Genomic DNA, 21888 nt, shown 5'->3' with positions numbered 1-21888 from the left:
CTGAGCGTCCAGCTCTTTGTTCTGGCTCCGGTAGTGATCTCAGGCCCATGGGATCGAGTCCCGTACGGGGCTCCCTGCTCAGCCTGGAGTCGGCCTGAGATTCTCTCCCCCACCCCCCCTGCTGCTCACATGCAGGCTCTCTCTTTCTCTACTCGTGCTCTCTTGAACTAATTAAATAATTCATTAATTAAGAATAAGAGGGGCGCCTGGGTGGCTCCGTTGGTGAAGCCTCTGCCTTCAGATCCGTCATGATCTCAGGGTCTTGGGATCGAGCCCCACATCAGGCTCCCTGCTCAGAGGGAGCCTGCTTCTTTCTCTACCCTTGGGCCTGGCTCGCGATCTCTCTTTCTCTTTCTCTCTCTCTCTCGTATGAATAAGTCTTAGATAGACAGACAGAGCGATAGCAGACCGACAGAAGCGAAATGTCCACTGACTTCCACAAACACTGGATTTCTTCTTGAAGTTCATCTACCTGGGGCTCCTCGGCCCGTCTGTCCCTCCCCCACCCCAAATCATGTCTCTGGTCTCTTTTGCCCCTTCATCAGTGGGTTTTACCTCATTCCAAGTAGAGTCCAAGACGAGGACTTCCTCTTGAGGAAGGTCGGAGCGGAGTCTCCTCCGAGCAAGACACGATCGTGGCAGAGCGTGGCGCACCGGTGGATGACGGAGGAAGCGGCCGGCCCGGCTGCCTGTGACGGCCGTCCTCAGCTCGTGTTGAGGGAGGGAGCGGGGCAGTGAACTGCCTGGCACCCCCGCAGGTGATCTAGGCCCCTTCCTAGACCCCTGGGGTGTGGGCGGGAGTCCGCCCGCAATGGCAGAGGCCGTAGAGGACGTGCCCGTGGCCGCTGGGGCTCCTTGGGCCACTGCCTGGTATGTCTGCCACTCAGCTCAGACACATGCAAGCAGGAGTGCGATTACACAAGCCTCTGAAGGCTGACGGATGCTCTTCCCCAAAGTGCACAGCAGCAGTGCTGGGTCACACGTCAGAGGACACCGATGTCATTGGGCTTTGGTACAGAAGACAAACAGCTTGAGGGGTGGGCTCAGTTGGAGAGGATGTGAGTGTCCAGCCCCCAGCCGGGGCCCCTTCAGGGACCATGAGAGCGAAGACCAAAGTCATCAGATGCGTTTCCGTGTATTGTAGAGGGTTTCCGAGATGCTCGGGTAGATGGCGTGTTTCTGTTTCTGCTTGGAAAACGTGAGGCAGTGTGAGCGTGCGGTCCGGCGAAGGCGTGCCTGGCTTCCCAGCCCTGACTCATCTGGCACCTCATTCTGCCCTGTTTCGGCCCCTCCTGGCTGTGGGGGGCATCGGCGTGGGGGGTGGGACCTTGAGACGCTGGGTCGGGGCGGCTCCCTGGCCGCAGGTTCTGAAGGTCGGGTGCAGAGCCTGTCGCCACACCCACGCACACTGGCTGCTCCTGGGACACTTGTCTGTGGGCCTCGGTGGGGCAGAGCTCGGCTCCTGTGCACTGACAGGGGAAGAGAGGTGGCGGACGGCACTAGCATGCGTCGGGGCAGGTTTCAGGGGGTGCCGCATCAGTGGGGCAGTCGGGGGGCGGTGTGGCCCGTGCCTCCTTGCAGGTCTGATGGCCCCCCCGGGGGGCGGGCAGGACATCTGGGTGAGGTACCGGGCGGGGGCAAGGGGTACACACTGCAGGACCCCGGTGACGCTGACACACCACCAGGCAGGGTGGGGTGGGGCGGGGCCGGGACAGCTAGTGACACCCACAGGCACTCCCGCCGCCGCTGGACCTGCTGCCCTTACCCTCGGCCCATTGTCTGTTTTTTCCTTTTTCAGCTGTGACGGTTTTGCTTAGTTGCATTGCTTCTGGGCCTCATTTTATCTCGGTCTGTCTGACAAGGGGCAGGAGCAGAGGCAGAGCACACAGTCATTCCCACCCGTCAGACTCAGGACCGACCTTCAGTCCGACTCCCGCGCCAGCCGGGGAGGAGTGTTCTCGAAATAGTGCAATGGGTCCCCGGTCCCGCTGCAGGGCAATTACACAGCGGAGCTCGCACTCTGAGCGCATAGCTTTGTGGGCACATGCAAGCGTCCGGTGCACGGCCTCCATGTGCCCGGCGCACGCGTGTGTGTCTGTGTGTCTGTGTGTGTGTCTGTGTGGGGGCTGACCTGTCGTACCTGTGGTGTCAACAAGCAGTGCCACGTGAATGTGCCCTTCGCTTGCCCTGTCTGTGCCGTGTGTGTGTCTAAGGAGAACACGGTCTGAAGTGGAAGGTCGGCTGTGTGGGTTTATTCTGCTAAAGCCACACTGCCCCAACTAACACAGGCTGCTTTCAAGCTGGTCACACGCACCACGGGACCGCAGTCCCCATGGCAACTATATTTAATTAGAACTCCCATCATACTGCATTGTATTTCCAAACACATGAAAACATAGCCGTCTCTGCTTTCACATGCTACCGGACGTGGTCGTCTGACTGGCCAGCGCTGGACGAGACCACTCGTTAGCAGGGAGACGCAGCCCCAAAGGGTGCAAAGCTGCTGTTAGCCAAGCAGAAAGGGGGTGTGGTCAGTCACACCAAGTAATTTGCGTGGGCCGTTGTCACATACTAGCCCGGTCCAGCGCTTCATTATTGCTGTGTCACAGTTTCATACGTGTAACTTTGAAAAGCATTGGCTAGAGGTCCCCTAGAATGAGACTGTGCCACGGATTTGCATGAGAGCCCGGCTAGCCGCTCCCACGGCCGGCCTTTCTTACCCTCCGTATGGTGACCGGGAATGCCGGTCCGCTGCTTGGATGGCGAGAGCCTGTGCGGCTCTGACCGCAGTGCCCCGGAATGACGCCTTTTGCAGACTACAGTGTGGCTAACTGCATTTATGGTGACTAGTGGGATGCAAATGTGGAATATTTGCCTCAAAATTCATTCATGAGTATTGAAAGCCTGCATAAACACACGTGGAAAACTGCATTATGGAATACTTACCACGGTGGGGACATAAGTATTACACACGTCCTGTGTTTCCACTAGAGTTCCCACCTGAAGCGGCTGTCTCCTTGGGGATACCAGCTGTCTCCACCTCTCCCTCCTAATTGCTGTGAGGTTGGGGACCCCAGGGCTGCACCAGTGGTTCCCAGAGCAGCCAGCAGAGGCGGGCAGGGGCTGCCAGGCTCCTCCATCCCAGCTCCTTGGGGGACAGCCAGTGAAGAACGCAGCTCTCTGGGTCTCTCTGGCCTCTGGCGGCCCCACGATGACGCTTCTGTAAGAAGGTCGGGTCTGCGTTTGTGAGGTGTGCAAGCGAGTGAGTGAGGTCAGTGCTAGTGACCTCAACCTGAAGTGTTCTCCCAACGGAAGGACATGAAATTCACGTTTGGGAAGAACCTGACCTAAGATTAACTGATAATGAAGCATTAATGCGGCAACTGTAGGCTTTGAATATGGATGAAGGCGACCTCAGTCTAGAACTTTCTTAACGAGAGGAAGTGTTGTCCTGCGCAGGGCAGTGCTCATGGGGTATTCTGGGAGCAGGGAGCAGCCATGTGACACAGAACGCGGCCAGCTCTGCAGACGAGTTCTCATAAATCTGCGTAGAGCTCAGACTGGCCGTGGGTTGTTGGTTGTTGGTTAAACCCGAGCTAGAGCTAAGAACCACGGATGCGCTGCCTGAGTTGGTGCCCACATGTGGCTCTGAGCCGTGGCCTTTGAGCAATTGTGAGGAGCCTCTGGTGTTGGGGCGTCCGGGTAAAGAGTGTTGGAGACGCACTGAGCAAACGGCCGTCTGCCCTGAACGCACTGAAGAATGACTCTGTTTCTCTCTTGCAGAGGAAGAGGGCGGGGACCTGGTCCAGCCCGGCATCAGCTTCCCGGGGCCGGCAGAGGACGATCTAGGTAGAGTACACACCTCAGCCCTGGGGGTGCCCCGGGTCCAGCGCCTCTCTGCACCCCAGAAATGGTCGAAGCATGAGTGTGGCTTCGGTGTGCCCTAATTTAAAGAGCTGGATGAGATGTGTGAGTGTTGTAAGTAACGTGGAGTGTGTGGAGAAGCCATGGGTGAGAACATTCTTGCTGCAGATCACGGCAGACCAACTACGAATAATGATTAAAGCAGGCAGTGCCATAATTGGTATGCGGGTAAGATGGGGGATCTGTCCCTTGCTCCTTCATGGATGAACCCCCCCGACTCTACCCAAGGAGGGAAGATGTCTTCACTCCTGGTTCTCCACATGGCTCCTCATGGACACAGACCACTGATTGCTGTGGGCAAGCCCGGCACGTGCCAGGCTGTGGGTGCCATGGGCGGGGGGACTCCGAGTCACTGTCCTAGCGCACTTCCCTAGGTAGGGTCTGGGCCAGTTTCACTCTTACACCGTCACAGACACAACAAAGCTAGTGCCATCTTGATCCCTTGGCCATGACCCCTTGACGTGGATAACACGTGAAAAGGGGCCAGTGTCTCTGTAAGACACATGAGCTGTTGAATTCATTCACTGTCCAACGGCGACTGAGAAAACACCCCCACCGTGGCTCGGGCTCTTTGCTCCCCACCCGCCACGACGGTCGCCAGCCTGAAAGCTCGCCGGCTCCTCTCCCAGGTCACCGACGACCCTGAGCTGTCACAGTGCTTGGGACCAAATTACGGACCAACAGGCTGATTCCTGTTTGAACTTGAATTTTTCTGTATTGATTTCCGCCCTGTAGCCAATGAATCCGTTGCCCATTGGATCGTCTTCGAGAACAATATTGTTAGTGGAGGGAGTCCATTTGTACAAAGCTGTGATGCCTTTTAAAGAGAAGAAGAGGGGGAGAAAAGCTTTCTTTTCAATAAACTATGAACGTGGGTGTCGTTCTCGAAGAACAGTAGGACGTTCCACGGGCAACGGAGCTCCACGTAGGCTTCTCACCTGCCGTCCTACAGAGGCCTTGCTCCTCTCTCAGAAACATGCAAACGAAGTCATCTTCCCTCCTCACGGGAAAGTCAGCTTCCTCACTGGAATCTTGTTCCCCTCCGGGGACAGTCACTAGCGAGCAGGTGTCCAGCAGCGCCCGGGGAGGGCATGGTTTGACTTTGTTTCCCTGGGACTTAGTCATTCACCCGCATCCCGCAGGTGCACGGTTCTGATGTCATGATTGTGTCTGTGGTGCCTGGTCTTCCCTGCGACTGTCTCTCAGAATGGGGGAGCCCTCCCAAAACACAAGGGGTGCACATCCCCGACCTGTGTTTCAGGGGCCTGCGGGGGTTTGAGGCTGACCCCTCCATGGTGCAGCGCATCCCAGGGAGAGCCCGTCAGCTCCGGGGGAGACGGACGCTCTTTCTCAGATTGCTTGCAGCACACTGGGCGTAGTTGCTCAGGGGTCGGCACCACGGACGGGCACAGATGACCGAGTGGTGGCACAAAAGGAACACGAGGTCACGGGGATCACACCGGAAACATGGGGATCACGGGGATCACACCGGAAACACGAGGTCACGGGGGTCACACCGGAAACACAGGTCCCCCTGTGTTCCTATGCCGAGTCCCAGACCCAGAGTTTTGGTGTGTGCCATAGTCACGTGAGCTGAGCGTGAATGGGAGGGTCCGGGGTGGAGGGTGTGCACATCTCTCTGGTGGTGTCGTGGACCCACAGCCGGAGTTGGCACCTGCACGGGGCCACTTGTCGGGCTGTGTTCCCAGAGAGGGTGTCCGTGCAGGGGGTGGGGGACAGGCTGGAGTGCACAGGAAGTATTCTTTGTGTTTGGTAAGATAGACACAACCTAAAATTCACCATTGAGGCCATTTTTAAGTGTATATTCCGGGGCATGGGGTCCATTCACCTCATTGGGTAACTGTCACCGCCTCCCCCCAGGACTCGCCCTCTTCCCCAGCAGACCCCGAGCACCCAGGTGCCGGTAGCTCCCCTCCCTCAGCACGGTGACCAGCACCCTATGCTCTGCTTCCCTGAGCCTGTCTCGGGCTCCTGTTCCGACTGGGCTCCTGCGGGACTGGTCCTGTCATGACTGGCTTCTCTCACTCAGGTCACGTCCCCAGGGTTCACCCCCGTTGCAGCAAATGACAGAAGCTCCTTCCTTCCCACGGCTGTGTGACAGTCCACCGTACGGACTGCCCACATCTAGTGCAGCCGTTGCTCTGTCCTGACACTTGTCTCACTGGCCCTCCACTCCTGTGGCCGTGCCGCTGGGTGTACAAAAGCCCTTCGAGACCTCGCTCTCATCTCGGGAGATGCTCCCCGGAGCAGCCGAATCACATGGAAAGGCTAATCCCAGCTCTGTGTGGAGGAGCCTCGTACTGTCTAGGAACAGAAGCATTTGGTGAGGTGTTTCTACAGTCTGGTCATGAGGGGGCGGGGATTCCAAGAATGTCAAGGGACAGCCAGATTCTGGAGGCTTTGGTCCAAAAGAATGAAGAGGTTTGGGGACCGGTGGCCATAGTGAGCTCCCACACACATTCAGCTCCCCCGCGAGGAGGGGAACAGGCAGGTGCAGGACATGGCAGGAAGGCGTGGTCTGACTCCAGGCAGGGTTCCCCCGGGTCAGGGAGGGGCACATGGGTCCAGCAATCATTTTTAGCTCACTGACCAGGACACCAGGTCTCAGCCGCGGTTGTCCCCAGCCAGTGCCACCAGCGAAGTGTTAGAAATACTGAGACCTGCTTCTTGTGTCTCCACATTCTGATGTGAGGCTGCCTGTAGCGTTCCCTGCGTGTGCACCCCGCGTGCACCACCAGGGAGACTGGGGGCTGAACGGGAGCTGGGATGGGGGGTGGGCGGCAGGAGAGACAGGGTCTGTGTGATGCTCCCAGGGCTACAATAATGAGAGTCCGGAGGAAACACCGCGTTCCGGACTTGGTTTTGTTTTGTGTGTGGAATCCGCCCATGTCCTCCTCTGTGAACTGAGGGGCTGAGCTGGATGAGGGTTTATGGGCCCTTCTGCCCTAAATGAGCGGCGCTCCGATTGCCCTGCACCAAGTCCTGGGGCAGACGCTCCATGGGGCCCTTGGTCCTGTGGTCGTGGAGGTGCTGTGGTCGTCCTGTCCAAGTGCAGGAGCATGTTCCGTGGCCCGTGCAGGCTGTGTCCATCCACACGACTGCCCGGCCACGTTTGCTCTGCTCCCTTCAGATCGCCCATCTTTTTCTCCCCAATGGGCCTCAGTCTCTCAGAGCACTGAGGACAGGCGAGCGGCACCGGCTCAGGGACAGAGAACTCAGGGAGGAATTCTGTGCTCAGGCTGCGACCCATCACGAGCGTCGTTAGGGTGCGAGTGCAGCAGCTCCCATATCATCAGGTGCGAAATCACTGTGTGAGGAGGAAAGTAGGAGGATAAAGAAGGTTTGTAGGCAATTAATCTCAAGTCGGTGATGGAAGTGAATTAATTTAGCTCATTTACGAAGGCTACAATAGAAGAGAAAAATCCAGTTTTTGCAGGGGAACGTGGGAGGGAGGACCTTCGGAACCTTAGGACACGGAAACTAAATTGCTCCACCGGCCGTGCTGTGACCGGCCCCCGTCGGAGTCATTCTGCCTACGGAAGCCTCTTCCGGGCTCTCAGGCTGTTTTGAATCGGCTGCCAAGAGTCAGCAGTTCGCCAGCATTTCTGAGCACTGCAGTGCGCACCCGATTTCGCACTGGGACACCTGCAAAGTCGAACTTGTCCGAAGGGCAAGTTACAGGACAGAAGGAGAGTCGGACGTACCGCGGGAGGCGCAGCCTGAGAACGTGAGCAAACTACGCATATTGTGAAAGGCGCTCGGACGCTAGAGTCACGGCGCCCGTGACACACAGAGCCTTGGGGGCCGGCCCGTGCGGGTGTCCTCATCCTGCGGCACCCCCGGCGCCGGCGGGTCTGCGCAGCAAAGCTCCCGGCTCACAGGCGCTCGCGCTTCAGAGGCTGATGCGTGCCATCCTGGCCGTCTTGCAGACATGCAGCGTTGTAACCCGTCCACACCTACTCCCTTAAGGTAAACTCCAGGAAGTTTCCAGGAACCATGGAAACGGCGCCACGTTTCCGTCCAGATGGCTACAGCGTGTTCATTGCTGCACCCAGAGCTTCTGGAGCCCTCCCTGCGTCCTCCCCATGCGCCCAGGATGCTTGGGTTCCCCCCCCCCCCGCCACCCGGGGGAACCCGGAGGCCCCAGGGGCTGCCCTGCTCCCCAGTACTTACGTCCCATGTGCGGAAGAGCTGGAAAAGGTTCCATGTCCGTGAAAGGAGCACCCCAGAAGAGGAATCCGATGTGACCATGTCATGTTGTCACTATTGCTCGGCAAAGAAATCAAAATTAGTTTTAAAGTTACTAATATTATTAGGATATTAGGAATCTGACTCTAAATTTCTGGAATGCCGTTCCTAGCTTTCCCCCTAAGTATCCATTTCTAATTTGCACAGTTTCTGAGTTTGGTGGCTGTGACGTGGATTCTCGTACCTTTTCCCTGGGTGGGCTCCTTCTCCAAACACAGACCGTTGGTTGGCTCCTGCCTGCCTCCATGCCTGCACGCCGTTGTCCTCGTCAGCCGGACAGATGACTGGGCTGGTGGCTTGTGAACAGTGGGTTCGTCTCTCACGGCTCTGGAGGCTGAGGTCTGAGATCGAGGTGCTCGCGATTTGCTGTCTGGTGAGGCTCCTTCCTGGGCTCCCGGGTGCTTGCACGGCGGGAAGTGGGGGCTCTCTGTCGCCTCCCTGACGCCTCCTCACACCATCACCTTGGACGTAGGCTCCCACCTATAACTTGGAGGGGACACAGACATTCAGATCATAGCAGCCTTCGTTCAAGTGACACTAGTTCTTCTGCTGTGTGGGACATACCCACGGAGCAACCAGCGGCCTCCCCGACTCAGCAAGCTCCATGAGGCAGGGGCGCGAAGGAGGAGCTCACAGGCCAACGTGCTGTGCGGACGGGAAAACCAGCACAGCGGGAGAGCGGGGACGAGTTCTGAAGATCGCGGACAGAAACCGGATCCGGGCAGACCAAGGCACCAGGGGCCGCGGGGACGAGCCGGGACCAGCGGGGTCAGGCTCAGGGCCAGACAGACGACACAGCAGCCCGCGGGATGGCCCACCTGGCACGGGGCACGGCGTCGGCCTGCCGCGCTCCTGGCCCTGACCTGGTGTTCTGACAGCTGCCCACGGCGCGTACGGCCCGCGAGTGTGCGTGCAGGGCATCAGAGAGCTCACATCCGGAGTGGGACGCGGCTGTACGGTGTGTGTCCGCCGCGCCCTGTGGAGGCCCGCAGGGCTCCGCACTCGGGTGCACGGCTCTGCGGGGAGGCCACTGGCTCCAAGCACCCCGGTGTCTGCAGAGACGCCACACACATTCCCCGGGCCCCCGGGGGTGACCGTGAAGACGCTTTCTGCACCTGCCGTCAGGTGGGAGCCTCCATTGCAGACCCTCCCCCAGCCTCGCACTGAAATCGAGGGTTTCTGTAAAAAATGTATATATACACAAAAAGCAAGAAGGTATGAAATTCATAAGATTCTTGGCTTTGAAATCATTAAAACAAAATCCTCAGAGCACTCACCAGAAAGCTGGATGAGCTCCTGAATAAAAGAATCCAAACATGGGGCCAGTGGTGGCAGTTACACTGAGCCAGGCTTTGGCCTTGTGGGGCCGGCAGGACTCGTGGTGGCTCTGAGGGGCTGGGGGGCGAGGGGGGAAACGGGGCTCGGGGCACAGAGGGTCGTGCGGTGAGGGGGCCAGCCGCAGGACCGACACAGACCAGGGAGCAGAGCAGCGGCCTCAGGGCGAGCAGAACCCCACACTCCCCACAGGGGCCTCACTGCTGGAGACCCAGCCAGACGCATGGCGTCTCCTCCAGCTCCTCGTGAGGAGTCTAGACACCCCTCCGCCCCGACCCTGGCCTCCCAGAGCCCTCGGCACCACTCAGCGTGCCTGCCCACAGGAAATCCGTGAGCAAGCAAGCCAGTTCCGGATGTGTATTTGCACGCACACGTGCACACACGCACAGACTTGCAAATTCAAGCACCAAGCCTTCCGTCCGCCGTTCAGAGCTCTGCCTTTTGAAGTGACACTTTCCCAGGCTGGCACCTTCTAAAATCAGGTGTGATGGTTTTGCAGTAGGTGACATGGCCTTGGGTGGAAACGGACCAGGAGGGAAGCAGACAAGAGCAGACAAGGAGGCAGACGTGCTGTTTAGTACGGAAGACGCGGCCCATCACATGGACCTTTTCCTAATGCAGGAGATTTTATTTCCTGTTTCTGCTCCTCTACACGGACTTGACACTGATTTCTAAACTGCAACAGTGGGTCGCACTGAAGGGCTGTGAACTGAAGCCTACCAGCAATTTTTAAGTGAAAAAGAATAGAAAGAACAGGAGCACATCAAATGTGTAGAAGGGGAAACAGAGTGCGTCTCACGGAACGAGGGCAGACAGCGTTGGGGAGACGGCGTCGTGTGCGTTGCGTGTGCGTGTGCGTGAGGTTCCGGCTCTGAATGCGTTTTGTTTTCTGGAACGTCATCCAACAGTTCAGAAGCCACTGCGAGATTGTCTTGCAGAAGCTGAGGTGGTAGAAAGAGAGAAAATTTCTTTTGCGTTGCGTGCGGTGTTTGGGAATGAGGAGGGGCTGTGGGGGCGTGGGGGGGCCTGCATAGGGTCACCCGCTGCCCATCATGACGGCTGCCCTCCTGATGACCCCAGTGCCCACTCGGAGACCGGAGCAAGCCCCCTAATTTCCCCATGACTTTGATTCCTTAAGTACTTACTTTTTTTTTTTTTATTTTAAAGAAAAGGGTCGGTTAATAAAACTACTTCCTACCTCATACACAGGATTACAAAGTCGATTAGATCTGATGGTGTAAGACCTTAGCAAGGTTTGCCACAGTGAGTGGTCAACAGATGCTCACTGTTACCACAGTTCGGGCTCCTGGACGTCCCTTGCAAGCAAACTGAGCCAAGGGCCAGAGACCGTTTCAGAGACCCGCGGGAATGGCAGCGTAGAGCCCATGTGCGGGGAAGCTGGCCGTGAGGTGCCCTGGCTTTCCTCCCTGTCATACAGGAACGTGACTGCCGTGACCACTAAATTCATGTGCAAATCTCAGTCCCAGGAAACAGAGAACTGCCAGATTGTGTTTGGGTTCTGAGGTTTTCCGTGTGTGAGGGTTTCCCTCTTCAAGTGCACGAGACTGGTAAGCACACTCGTGGGCCAATGTGCCTGGAAACCGAGTAGCAGGGATCCACGGGGGTGTCTGCCGTCCAGTTGGAGAATTAAGCGGAACTGGACGGGCTGGTCTGCAGGGCGCCGGAGTCCGGCTGATGTGTGGGGATGCTGGCCTGTGCTGGTGCGGCGTGGCTGATGGGACAGAGGATAGGAAAGCCAGCTGTCGGGGGAGAAGCCAGGATTATCTGACCAAATGTGGGGCAGCCGCGGAGCTTCGTGGTTTGTGGAAAATAAACAGCAGCACATGCCCTGAGGACGGGGGAGTTCTCTCGGCTCGGGGCGGATGCCACTCCAGCCTCTTGGGGGCTTTGGAAAGCGGCGGCTCCGGCTGCCTGGCAGGACGCAGGACAGCAAACGCAGGAGGAAGCGGAGAGGAAGGGACCGTCTCCGAGGACCCGCGCACGCTCCCTGCCTTCCTCCCAGCACCCCGGCGACAGGGTCGGTCCCGTGGCCGGTCTGCCTGGTTGTCCCCCTCCATGAAGGCGACGGAGCTGAAACTCAGACATCTCTCGACCTGCGGCTGTTCTGTCTGAGCCGAGGACGCCCGGTGGGGCTGTCCCACCGCAGAGAGCCCTCCCCAAGGAAGACAGCAAGTGCCACACGCCTGCCCGGCTCACACACAGCAGGCTTGTGTGCATTTGACGCCCAAGACGGAGCTAAGGGCCGAATAAAGAATAAGGAATCGCAGGTCGGGCAGACATACAGCCCACGTGCGCGGCTCTCCGTGTGTGTGTTTGCTGCGCTGGCCTGCGGACCTTTCTTTTATTAAGTGTTTTATCGCGAGTCCGCTGTAACGACCGTGCAGTGCGGTACTAGGTTCAGGCATGTGACACGGTGACTCGGCACATCCGCTCTCATCAGACGGGGCCTCTTCGTTCCTCACCTGCCTCTCCTTCCCTCCGGCCCATCGCTGCGCTCTCAGGGCGAACAGTCTGTCGCTTTGCTTCTTTGGTTTGTTCCCTAAACTGCATCTGTGAGTGAAATCCTACGGTATTTCTCTTTCTCTGACTGACTTCGCTCAGCATAATCTCCTCCAGTCCCATCCATGTCTTGCCAATGGCCAGATTTCGTTGTTCTGATGGCGGAGTCACGCAGCATTGTGTATGTGGACCACATCCGCTTTATCTCCTCGTCCGCTGAAGGGCATCTCGGCTGCTTCCACAGTTTGGCTCTTGGTGGACGTTGCTGCTGTGAACATTCGGGAGCACGTGCCCCTTCGGATCACTACATTTGTATCTTTAGGGTAAATACCCAGTAGTGCAATTGCTGGGTCATAGGGCAGTTCTATTTTCAACTTTTTGAGGAACCTCCATGCTGTTTTCCAGAGTGGCTGCACCAGCTTGCATTCCCACCAACAGTGGAGGAGGGTTCCCCTTTCTCCGCATCCTCGCCAGCATCTGTCATTTCCTGACGTGTTGATTTTAGCCATTCTGACTGGTGTGAGGTGATATCTCATTGTGGTTTTGATTTGTATTTCCCTGATGCCGAGTGATGTGGAGCACTTTTTCATGTGTCTGTTGGCCATCTGGATGTCTTCTTTGCAGACCTGCACAGCTTTCTGCTCTGAGCAACAGGACTTCTTCCCTTTATGTGTAGATTGTGCCTCCCCTCCGTCAGTAGCTGTCCCCCCAGGCCACTGGTGAGCCCAGCACACACCGTCCCCAGGTACAAGCATCCCCATCACCACCACAGTGTGGAGCCGAAATGTAGGTTTCTGTGGTGGGTGGAGGCCTTCTGTGGGAATCATGGGACACGGGCATGACAGTCAGTGTGTCCTGTGAGCAGAGAAGAGCCTCAAAATCTGCTGAATAGTTCAGAAGCAATGTGCTCCCAGTCTTACTGGAGTAAAATAAAAAGCATACGTATTCCAAGTAATAAATTTGGCATAAAAAAAATGTTAGCTATAATTAGCATTAAACATTTGACTCACAATATTGTCAGAGGCTCCCTGGCATCAGGGCCCCTTGCACCTTTGGTGTCAGCCCACAGGCAGGGCAGAGGCCTCAGACCCCCTCCACCCTGGGGTCCCCAGGTTCCCAAAGGAAAAGCACCCAGTCCAGACACTGCCGGAGAACTTGATGCACCTGTAGCACACGGCCTTTTGCTCTCAGACACCAACATGCAGTTACGGTAGAGAAGAATGTAAGCTTATGTGCACACGTGAAAGAGGTTTTAAGATTTTATTTAGAGAGAAAGAGAGTGTGTGAGCAGGGGAGGGGCGGAGGGAGAGGGAGAGATACTCTCCAGCAGACGCCCCAGTGAGCGCAGAGCCCTGTCCTGCGACTGTGAGATCATGACCCGAGCTGAAATCAGGAGCCAGACACTCAACAAACTGAGCCACCCCGGTGCCACAAAAACTTTAAATAAAATAACACCCTACAGATTTAAAACTAGCCCAGGAATTGGGTTATCCTCACCCTGAAAATATAATCCAAGTTATTTATTGTATATAGTTTCCTAAGCAGAACATCACCAGTTAAATTAAGCATCACTGTTCCCACAAATTGTGATGAATCACGAGACACATTAGGGCTGGAGGTGAGAGTGTGAGCGTCCGGTGACCCCCTCTTAAGCCTTCACGCCTTGATACTTCGAAGTCTGGTGTGTGAGGAGAGCCCTGCAGCCCGTGGGTTCCACGCGTGGCCTGCTGCATCCTCGTCAGCAAAGCCAACAGCTTGCGGCACCCAAGCGTGATGACAGAGCGAGGCCGCGGTCAGTCAGTGATGGTGAATGACTCACGTGGCTGCTGGTCCAGTCCCGCAGGTCTCCTGGCTGAGGGTTCTGGAAACTCAGCTGACGACAGATGCACGTGGACACTAGCCTGCCACGTCCCTGGCTCTCACACCATTTTTCTCTAATCTGAAGACTACTTAGACAGACTACATCAATGTGACCACTTTTTGCTACAACAGGTGATAATCCAAGTTTCTCAGTGGCTCTAGATGATGGGGATCTTGGCCTGGGACATGGTGTGTGGCCCTGTGTACTCACGAAGAATGTGGGGCACCCCGGGGGTCTCTGTGGGCCAGGCCCAGACTGTAGGGAGTCATGGTGGACATGCAGGCCACTAGCCACGGCAGGACGGAGAGTGGCATAAACACGCTGTGTAGTCACAGGTGCTGTACGCTGCTCCCCCCAAGCCGCAATCTGTGTGCACACCAGCCCCTCGTAATTTGGCACATGCCAGCCTCGAAGAAGGTGTGGGATCCCTTGTGGGTGCTACGGTCTTCCTCACTCAGAGATCCTGAACCTCACCCTGTCCTCCAGATCAGGAGGAGCACTTTATAGCAAGTACTCAGAGATCCAGAAGAAGTCACAGAAATGACCCCACTCCCAAGATCACATGGAAATAAATCTGGCACAAAGTCACGTGCTACAAATCATGAGTCTCAGGTCACCATGGGGCTCAAGGGTCTATTGCTCATTTTACCATCTGTCCATCCACACATCCATCCATCTGCGCATGCACTCATCCATCCATCCATCCGTCCATCTACCCAACCGTCCGTCCATCCATCTGCCCACCCACCCACCCTTCGCCTGTCCATCTCCCCAAGCACCCATCCGTCCACCCACACGTCCACACATCCATCCACCCGCCGTCCACCCGCACGTCTGCTCACTCATGCATGTGTTGAAGCCTGCTGTGCACAAAACACTACTTAGACATTCAACTGAAGGACACAAATCACCGTGCATACGCTCTCCGGATCCCTTCAGAATGGGTCTTTCAGGCCACGCAAAGCATTTAGATTTGCTTTAAGGAACACTCATCAGTGTCTCCATGCAGAGCAGGGCCAGATAGGCAGCAGCCGCGTGCGCACACCGCCGTGCGGACAGCAGCAGAGAAGCGGGACTGGGTACCTCGTTAGACAGCGAGGCTGGTGGACGGAAGCAAGTGACAGCGTCCACAGCGGGTCTGAAACGAGAGGCTCCCTCCGGCACAGAGTGTCCTCTCCTTCCTGATTGTACATTCAACCCGCGTACGTTGGTTTCTTACGCCAGTCTTCCCAGAAGGCCACCTCCAGCCTACAAAGTAAGGTGAATTCCGAGTAGCCAGGTTTTTCAAAATACCACTGATGAGCTCTCTGCTCTCTGTTACCCTACCTACTACGGAATCTGCAAGTGCAGTTTAAGCCCCATTTTTGAAACTCAGTGGGATTTTATAAAGCGCAGCCGGGCTGCGGCCCTATGGAGAGAGCAGTGAGCAGTAAGTCCGGCTCCGTGGGGGTCATGGATCAGCTGGTGACAGCCTTCCCGTGGAAGTAAATGCTCGGGATGGGGGTGGAGCAGGGACAGGCCTGGACCATGTGCCTGCCTCTCCCGGGCACGTCCAGTGTTCAGGTCCTGCTCGTGTGCCTGCCTCTCCCGGGCACGTCCAGTGTTCAGGTCCTGCTCGTGTGCCTGCCTCTCCCGGGCACGTCCAGTGTTCAGGTCCTGCTCGGAGCCTGTCGCGGTCCCAACTGGTTTTATTCGTCCTCTTTGTAGTCCTCTGCCGTCCTGCCGGTGTTTCAGAGGTGGGGAAGAGGGCGTGGCGGGAATGCAGTGGCGAGGTCAGGGTGGGGGTAGACACCGAAGGCCTCGGAGAGGGCGGGGGTCGTGCGTGTACGTGGGGACTGTGACCCCCCGTGCCTTCCCTGCAGTACCCTCTCCAAGAGTGCCCGGTGCAGGTGATGTCCCAGGAAGAGCCGGGAGCCAGGGCACGGCCGTCAGCACATGGCGGTGCACAGCCCCACCTCCTGGGGCCCTAGAGGGGCAGCCACAGGTGCCCGTGAGCAGCCGAGCCCCAGCGGTGAGCGGCGCAGGGAGGAAGGTGGGCAGAGCAGCTGAGCGCCCGCCGACTGCAGCCAAGGATGCGGCCTGGGAGGAGCCCTTCGTGGGTCTTAAGAGCTGAGACTAGTCCGGAGCACATGGGAAGGTTGCTGCCAGACGAGGGGACCCTGCTGGAGCACGTTCCCAATCCAGAACGCCAAGGACGAGTGTCTCCGAAGTGAGTCCCCCCAGGGGGCCTCTGTCTTGTTTCTAGGAGAAGGAAAGGGCCCTGGGTGTCCCCCACAGTCATGCCAGCGTGGGAGCAGGGATGTGCTTCGCTTTCCAACAACGGAAGCCAGCGACACGGTGGGCACCAGCTGCCCAGGACACGCCACTGGGCTTGTCCATGCCATCCACTGAAATGCATCTGAGGAGGACGGAGCTCCTCCAGCCGAGAGCTCCTGGTGGCTCTGTCCTGTGCTCTTTGCTGAAGATGCGGTCTCACACGCTCTCGCATGAGGAAGAGCCGGTCGTATCTGCCAGTTGCGCAGCCGAGCCTCGAGCTTCCTGCCACGGGAGAGCCATTCCCTGGGGCGGCCACATTTTAGGAAGAGCAACTTTCAAGGCTTATCGGGTCCAGTCCTCATTTGCAGACCAAAGAAGGTGAGCTCCTGCCTGGCGAGCCGTGGTGATCGGAGCGGGCCTCCCAGATGCCCAGGGGACCGCAGCCCCATCTGCCGTCGGGGCAGGAGCGCCTCCTCCTGTTTGGAGCGAGGGGGACACTGGCCGCTGGCTGGAGCTGCCCTCCCCGGGGGTCGGCTGCCCGGAGCATCCGGTCCCCCACCCTCCACACCCGTGGTGGTGTCCAGGACGGTGCCTCCAGACACCTGCAGGCCTGGTGCGGCCGACTGAGAAAGTGTCTGTTAATGAGAAGTTGAGCTTGAACTGCCCTGCGTGACTTAAGGACAGAGAGGGGACGGGGCCACGGTGAGGACACAGGGAGCTCACGGGGCAGCTGCCACACCCAGGAGGGCGATGGGGGTCCCGGAGAGGATGAGGTCCCCGGAGCACACACACCTGGATGGACACAGCTGAGCTGGGAGTGTGCACCCACGGTGGACATCCTGATGCTGACCCCTGGGAGGGGGCCCGGGCAGGGTGGGCGGGAGGGCTGCCCTCTGGAGCTCGGCCGGGGAGGGCTCCAGAGGCAGAGGGCAAGAGCATAGGGAGAGGGGTCGACAGTGCGGAGAGGCACGTGGGGTACCCACAGGATGGCTCCCCAGCACCCCGCATGCTGCCCCCTGGGAATGGGCCACCACGGTCAGGAGGGCGGCCCCATAGCCCCCAAGTCTGTCTGTGGTTAGAGCAGGGCCTCTGTTTGTTTTGTCCCCAAGAGCATGTCTTGACATCGGGACAGGGGCCTGCATGGACCCAGACTCCCAGCCAACAGCGTGTGCACCTGTGGTTCACAGGGACCACAAGCCCAGCAGCATGATGGCCCATCAGGCCTCTGACACCTTGTGTCCCACGTGTGATTCTTCCAACCAGGAGAGCAAACAGAAGGAGTAGATTTTCCCTTATGGCCCAGGATTCTGGCTTCTCTGGAAGGAAGAGCAGGCTGGCAATGCTGAGAGGTGTTTGCCCAGGAGAATCGACGCCCTGCTCCTGGGGTCACACACCCGCTTGCACAGACTACCGTCCCCAGCTGCCCATGGGGACGGGCTGCCATGGGGCTTCCATGAGCTTGTGCGAGTCTAACACACACAAGAAGGTGCCAGAGCTGTCGTGTTTCACGGTGCCTGCAGGAGGACGCACGTGTTCGGGAATGCTGGGGATTGGCCGATGGGATGGGGACCGAAGTGTCCCTCAGACAGCTGTGACAGAACCCCACAAACGGGGATTTCCAAGCAGCAGACACCTCTCCCTGTTCTGGAAGCTGTCCATCTGATGGGGCCTCTGTCTGGTTCCTGGACAGTGTCTTCTCACTGCCTCCTGGCCCAGAGAAAGGGCTGGGGGCTCCCTGGAGTCTCTTGATGAGGGCACTGACCCCATCCCCAGGGCTCCACCCTTGTGAGCCCATGTCCTCCCGAAGTCCCCGCTCCTGATGCCGTCCCACTGGGAGATTACTCACGTGACTCTAGGGACACCCACAGCCCGTAGCAGTAGGCAAGGGAGAAGCCTCTGTGGGTTAAGAAAGAGAGTAAGACGGGGGGGCTGGGACATTGGCTGTCAGGGCAGAAAGCCAGTGAGGACACCCACAGTGGACCTGAGGCCGCGGTGATAGGGCAGGGAGCAGAGGACACTGCACCCTCCCTCCCCAGCATGGACAGGCCCACCCGCCTGGTGTTTGGGAGCCTGTGCACACCCTGCCGTGCAGCCACCAGTCCCCAGCACACGCGGCGTGCCCACCGCGGCCTCTCCCGCAGGACCGGTGAGAGCTCCCACTGCTCTTTGTGGAAGTGCGAGGGGATCCTGTGGGCCTCTCCTCGTGCTCACACAAATGCGCGGCTGCTGAAACCGACGGCCCGGAGCAGGTGCACGTGCCGCTCGGCCTCCGTGGCCTGGCCGCCCTCACGCTGGGATGTCAGGATCGTGAGAAGCTGTGAGCGCTCGGAGCACCTGCTTGTTGCCTCCGGAGCCGCACGTGCAAGGAACACGCGTCTGTGCCCCCACGGCCCTGAGCACTCGGATGTCCTGGGCGGTGCTGGGACAGGGACGGGGAGTTAGGGAGCGCTGCACGAAACGACCGTTCTGTGGCGTGGTGTTTGCTCCTGGGATATTGCCGGGGCGATCGCCCATCACTGGTGTCGACGGACTGAAGTCCTCTCCGGGCGGATTTGTAGGCTGCTTTGTCGACACGACCTCTGTGGAAAAATCTGGAAGTGATTCCGATGGCCGGCCTCCGCTGGTTTGCGGAGTCTGGCGCATCTCAGACGCGCTGCGGTGGCTATGTCCCCAGTACTGAGTGCTGCGTTCCCGGGCGCCGGGAGACTTCCATTTCTTAATTTCCAAATAGCGTCATAATCACATGTAAACTCTGTCGCTCTTCTGAGGATCCAAGTAGGCCGAAGTGAAAGGCATTTACTCTAACTCACCTTTTCTAACTACAGAAAAATAATTGTTATTTACTCTCTGTGTCCCTCACACGTGTGCGCATGTACACACGTGTGTGTGGAGACACGTGCGTGTGTGTCCTTACCGCTGCTGGTGGCTCCCACGTGCTCAGCCTCACTCACACGAGACCAGCCGTGGCTGGGTGGTCACCTGTGTCTAGAAGCGGTGGTGCTGCCCTGACGACCAGGCCCTGGGGCCACGCGCAGCTCGGACACTGAGCACGGGCCCCCTGGGAGGGGTCTCACTGTCCGGGGAAAGTCGGCAAGCGTGCCCCCAGCTGCCGGAGATCAGGAACACGACAACCATGACGGGGGGAAACAGGATTTCTGATAAAGAACAGAAATTAACTTTGCTTCCTGCTGTGCCTATTCCATCCTGCCCCTGAAAACCAAAATTCTATAAATAGCATCCCTGTCTATACAGAAAGCTTTGTTTGAAGTCATCGGCTTCCCCAGGCAAACAGTGCTCAGGTCGACCCGCTGTCTCTGGTCTGCTGTTTTGCATGACAAGGAAAATTAACCCAATTTCCTGGCAGGCGAGGCAGGCTGGGGATTGAGGGAGGCTGAGTTCTGAAGTTTGAGAAATCATTGAAGGCTCTCTTTCTGGCTCGGTATTTTATTTCATCTTTAATAGGAGTCTTTGCTCAGAGAGTCCCCCAACCCTCCCAGTCCTCTGTGCCAGGGAGCCCCCGAGGCCCCTTGCTCTGCCTTTGTTGTATCTTATCCACCTTCGCCTCGAGAAGAATCATGTTTCAGACCCCAAAGTCAAGGTTCTGTGTGGGCTGTGGTGGCTGGACCACTTTGCAGGCCTCTCCAGCTGGAAAGACAGGGCTGGGGGCTGTCAAGGTTACCACTAACCCTCTTGTCAGGCATTGCATGAGGTCATTCTTATGCAAAGCTGGGGAGGGGCTGAGCTGGGCCTGTCCCCAGTTCCCAGATCAGTCCTGGGCCCCAGTTTGGACCGTCTCCACCAGGCCCTGCCTTTGATACCCTTTTTCTAAGCCTTTCCTTCCCATTTGCAGAGGAGGGTAAAATCAGCTGCCTCATAGAGCAGCCAGCCCTGGGGCCCACTGCCTGCTATAGGATCTGTCTGAAGGAATGGGCTTCTGCATGGTGAGCACTGTCCTGTTGCTGGAGTTGCACACTGTGCAGAACCTCATGGTCTGCTCTCTACCTGTGTTCTTGCAGCTACTCACCTGAGCATCAGGCAAATACACAAGGAAACAATCCAGTGTTTTCTGCCCCGGATTTTCTCAGACATGCAGCAAAGACTGGCTGGAACATCTAAGGAACATGTGTAATATGTATGCAAGGAAACTCTTCAGCCCAGTCTGAATGCATCAGTAATGCATCCTGTGCCGATTAGTCATACACTGCGGCCAAGCGAAATGAATAAGAGCCAGATCCTGACCTTGAGGCTCGGGGTGGAGGGAGGGACCTAAACATGTACATGAAGAACTGCCACCCAAGGAGGACATGCAGGGACAGAGGGAAGCAGAACGTGCTTGCAAATAAGAAGCAGACGTGATAGTATGACAAGACGTGGCCGGCAGCATGACTGCCACAGAGATGTCCCTGATCCCCAGAACCTGAACACATCGGTTACACATGCAACCCTGAAAGGGGGTTTAAGGGTGCAAATCGGTGGACCTTCATGGTTGGTGATTGTCCTGGATGGTGAGATGGGCCCAGTGTGGTCATGGGTCCCTCAGGGGACAGAAGAGTCCATGTGATGTGGGGAAGCTAGCCAGCCGCTGCTGCCCTTGAAGATGAGCTGGAGGCATGAGCCAGCAATGCTGGTGGCCTCCAGCGTGAGAACAGGCAGGAAGACCACGCTCCCCGAGTCTCTAGCAAGGGAGCCGACCCCGCCAATGTCTTGTTTCACCTAGCGAAACTGATTTCAGACTTCTGAGCACCACAGCGCTAAGATGAACGTGTGTGTTGGGTTTGGGGGGTTGGTTTTGTTTTCAGTTAATAGGCTTTATCATTTTGGGCCATTTTAGGTGTACTTAAAAGTTGGACAGAAAAATTTCGAGCCCCCCACCCCAGTTTCCCTCTCATTCAGTCCTGCATTAGCGCAGTACGAGTGTGGCCCGCTCTCCCTCCCTGAAGTCCGTGGCTTACGCCCACGCTTGCTCTCCATGCCGTGCATCCTGTGTCTGCAGACATCTGAGGTCATCTGTCACCATCACGAGGTCACGCGGAGCAGGCTCAGCGTCCTGGAGGTCCAAGCGCCACCCTTCATCCCTCCTCCCCCACAAACCCTGGCAACCCCTGATCCCATGGCGGACTTGAGAGCTTCGCCCTTGTGCTGGTGTCATACGACTGGAGTCATGCAGTCGCGCGGCGTTCCCACCGGCGTCTCCCGCTCAGCGGTACGCATCCGATGTTCCCGGCCTGCCGCGGCTCCCCAGCTGGGGCCTCCTTGTCACTCAGTGCTCATACCCCACGGTCTGCACAGACCACAGCCCGTTTACCCATTCACCTGCTGGAGGACACCGTGGTTGCCTTCGACTTTGGGGAATAATGAGTACATTTTTAATTGTAGTTAAATCTACCTGATCAGTTTTTTCTTTCATGGATCGTGGTTTTTGGTATCGTGTCTAAACACTCATCTGCATTATCCTGTGTTGCCTTCTAATAGCCGTATTGTTTGGTTTAGGTCTGTGATCCAGTTTTAGCTCATTTCTGTGAAAGATGTAAGGTCTGCTTCCAGACTCTCCTTCCTTCACATGTGGACATCTATTTATTCTGACACCACTTAAAAAACAAACCACAAACTCCTCTTTCTCCATTGAATTGGCTGTCTCCTTTGTCGAGATTAAACGGCTGTGTTTATCTGGGTCTCTCTGCCTCTGTGTTCTGTTCGTTGCTCTGTTTGTCTCCTCTTGTCCC

At 57.3% G+C, this 21888-nt stretch overlaps 1 protein-coding gene across 2 annotated transcripts in view; it reads left to right on the top strand.

Annotated features, from left to right (window-relative positions):
- Positions 1-21888, top strand: part of DLGAP2 (DLG associated protein 2) — a 773688-nt gene that overhangs the window by 601054 nt on the left and 150746 nt on the right. For both annotated transcript variants that reach the window (XM_059156120.1, XM_059156121.1), the window contains one exon: positions 3784-3849. In XM_059156120.1, the coding sequence (XP_059012103.1) occupies positions 3784-3849 (66 nt within the window). The remainder of the gene's footprint in view (positions 1-3783; positions 3850-21888) is intronic.

Source organism: Mustela lutreola, chromosome 18 (genome assembly GCF_030435805.1).
Source record: "Mustela lutreola isolate mMusLut2 chromosome 18, mMusLut2.pri, whole genome shotgun sequence".
In the NCBI taxonomy this organism is placed as follows: Eukaryota; Metazoa; Chordata; class Mammalia; order Carnivora; family Mustelidae; genus Mustela; species Mustela lutreola.
Note: the sequence above shows the minus strand (reverse complement) of the source record. Positions and strands in the feature narration are given on the sequence as shown.